General features: G+C 32.1%; 1 protein-coding gene across 1 annotated transcript; it reads right to left on the bottom strand.

Moving 5' to 3' along the window:
* Window positions 1–1,541: 1,541 nt before the first annotated feature.
* Window positions 1,542–2,644, bottom strand: LOC116348618 (the record flags this gene model as incomplete). Its single annotated transcript, XM_031779668.1, has 1 exon — window positions 1,542–2,644. A coding segment is annotated over exon 1 (1,103 nt), but the record flags the coding sequence as incomplete, so codon positions are not given.
* Between the last annotated feature and the right edge of the window lie 217 nt (window positions 2,645–2,861).

The following is a 2,861-nucleotide window of genomic DNA, read 5'->3' as shown; positions in this document are numbered from 1 at the left end:
TTGTACCTACCAATAAATCCAATAAAATACGTGTATCATATTGTCATTTTCGTTCTTTCCTGAAAACTTTTCTTAAATTATTTCTGTGATTCAGCTTTAAATCATTTATAAAGAAAAGATAGTACTACAAAAGAGCTATGAATGCTATTTGGAATTTAAAACTTAGAGCCGCTACAATAAGGCGCCCTTTTCTGTGAGAAAAAAGAATGTTCACATGCTATAACTTCTTACCGCTCTTCACATATTACACAAAACTTTTAAAAAATATTTGAACATGCTGACACCTCTGCACCATTTATGTACAGATGAAACTTAAAATATATAAATCAAATGTTTTCAAATGGACCATTTGCAAACAATACATTCGATTAGAAATAATCATTTCTTATTTTTGCGATTTTTGATATGTAAAAAACGTTTCTTAAACTAAATGAAAATTGTATGGAATTTCAGTCAAATCAAGCCAAACTACTTTTGTTTTTAGTTAATGCCGACGTTTCGAATGTTGATTTTATTCTTCTTCAGGGCTATAGTTATAAATGAAATAATATAAACAAATCGTTCGCTTATCAAAATATTAAGACACAAAAATTAGATAATACCTAAACCATTACTGCGTAATTTGTTGTCAAATTAAATCGAAATCTACAAAACTGTGTGTAATCGAGCATCTTGGATGAGAAACATTAAAAACCTAATTGAATGTGTAATGACAGTCCAATGTCAAAAAGGCTACCACAGCGACATCATAATGACAGCACCAATTTCAAGCATTTAAAACATTATTAAAGGAACTAAATAACTTATTGTATATGTTGCTTATATTACGTGATTCAATACTACGAGTGTTTACACAATTTACAGATGTTTTGATGTACATTTCTTCTAATAAAAATCTCTTCTGCGTGTGTGAAACATGCATTAAAATTTTAGTTTGATCAAAATCGAAATCATGGTTGTTATCAATAGCGTGATAGGCTAATGAACTTTTGTTCGTTTCGTTGTTCGTACAAGTACGCATATGTTGTTTTAAACGTTCTTTCAACGACTGTCCTGTGTTTCCAATGTACCAATTGTTGCGGCAATGTTTGCATGGAATGCCATAAATCACATCATATTGTTTATCCAATGGAATGTCATCTTTCATTTGAGTGAAAAATTTATTCACATTGTTAGTTGTTTTGAAAGCAATTTGGCAATTGATCTTCGATGAAATGATTTTTGATAGTCGCTCGGACACCATTGGAATGTACTGAAATGAATAGAAATTTTTGTTATTTGTCTCATTATTTGTTGTGTTCAACATATTCAGATCCGTAGGTCTATTAGAATATTTGGTGCATAATCTGTTTATCAAACTCTTTGGAAAATCGTTCTTTCTGAGTAATTCCATAATGGTGTGCTTAGTATTGTTGATAGTAGCACCACTGGTGAGCCGAATCACTCTATCTATTACTCCCATCGCTGTTCCAATCTTATTTTTCATCGGGTGAAAGGAATTATAGTTTAAAATCCTTCCACTTGAGATAGGCTTTCTATACCACTCCGTGCTTAAAACTCCATTCAAATCCCGTTTAATTAAAATGTCCAAAAACGGTAATCTGTTCTCAACCTCCATTTCAATTGTAAATTGAATGTGTTCATTAAAACTGTTGAAAATAGCTAGTACTTCATAAATCAAGTTCGAAGGTACAATGGCACAGATGTCATCCACATATTTCTTCAACAATCTGATATCATAATCCAATTCCCTTTTTATGGCCGAAATTGCTTTTGATAAAATATCATCCATCAAAATTTCAGTGATAATACAGCTTATTGGACTACCCATTGGGGTACCAAAAATTTGCTTATAAACTTGACCTTTATACATGAAATAGCTATTGTTCGTGCATAAATCAAAAAGTTTTAAAAATTGGTGCTTTGGTAATTTTGTCAACTGCTGTATTTCAGGCCATCTACGGCTGATAATTTCTCTAATATCACAAATTGGTGCATTTGTAAAAAGAGAAACCACATCCAAAGATATCAGCTTCTCGTTTGAATTAATTGTATACGTTGTAATGCAATCTTTAAAATCATACGAATTTCTAACGAAGAACGGTGATTTAGGTAATTTGCCGAGAATTGTGGCCAAAAATTCAGCTGATTTTCTTGTTGGTCCATTTATATCCGCTACGATCGGTCTAAGGGAAAGTGTTGGTTTATGGCACTTCGGTAAAAAATAAGCTCTTGGGGCTATTGCCGTGTATGTTGTTAATTTACGTTTGGTATTAAAATCAATACTTTGAGTTTCAAAAAGTTCCTTGACAACAGTGTTGTTCATTCTTTGAATCGTTGATGTCGGATCCGTAATAATTTTATATGTGTTAGTATCACCAAGCATTTCATCTGTGAGTACTTGATGTTGATCAGCCAACATAAAAGCAGTTTTCGCCCCCTTATCAGACTTTAATACAAGTATTTCCGGATGTTCGTTGAAAAATTCTTTCGTTTTATTCTGAAGGCTAATGAAATACTTTTCTTCTGGACTTGTTTGTCGACAAATAGCTGAATGTAGAATATTAGAGACATCGTGGCGTAAAATGTCACTTGTATTCTCATCCTCACAATCTTTGAGTGCAATTTCAATATCCGCTACCATTTTAAATGTTATCTCTTTATTCAATTGTATTGGTAAATTGAACTTCGGGCCCAAACCACATAAAAGCTTGACCTCATTTGGAATATCAATGTTGGTTAAATTGTGTGTGAATTCCATGGCAGAGTTACTTATGTTGTTGTTAAGTTGTACTTGCTTGAGGGCATTCAATTTATCATTTAATTTATGCATTGATGTATTATGACATTTAATTTGTTTG

This window comes from Contarinia nasturtii, unplaced genomic scaffold (genome assembly GCF_009176525.2).
Source record: "Contarinia nasturtii isolate CC-2019 unplaced genomic scaffold, AAFC_CNas_1.1 Cnas_scaffold_2594, whole genome shotgun sequence".
Lineage (NCBI taxonomy): Eukaryota > Metazoa > Arthropoda > Insecta > Diptera > Cecidomyiidae > Contarinia > Contarinia nasturtii.
Note: the sequence above shows the minus strand (reverse complement) of the source record. Positions and strands in the feature narration are given on the sequence as shown.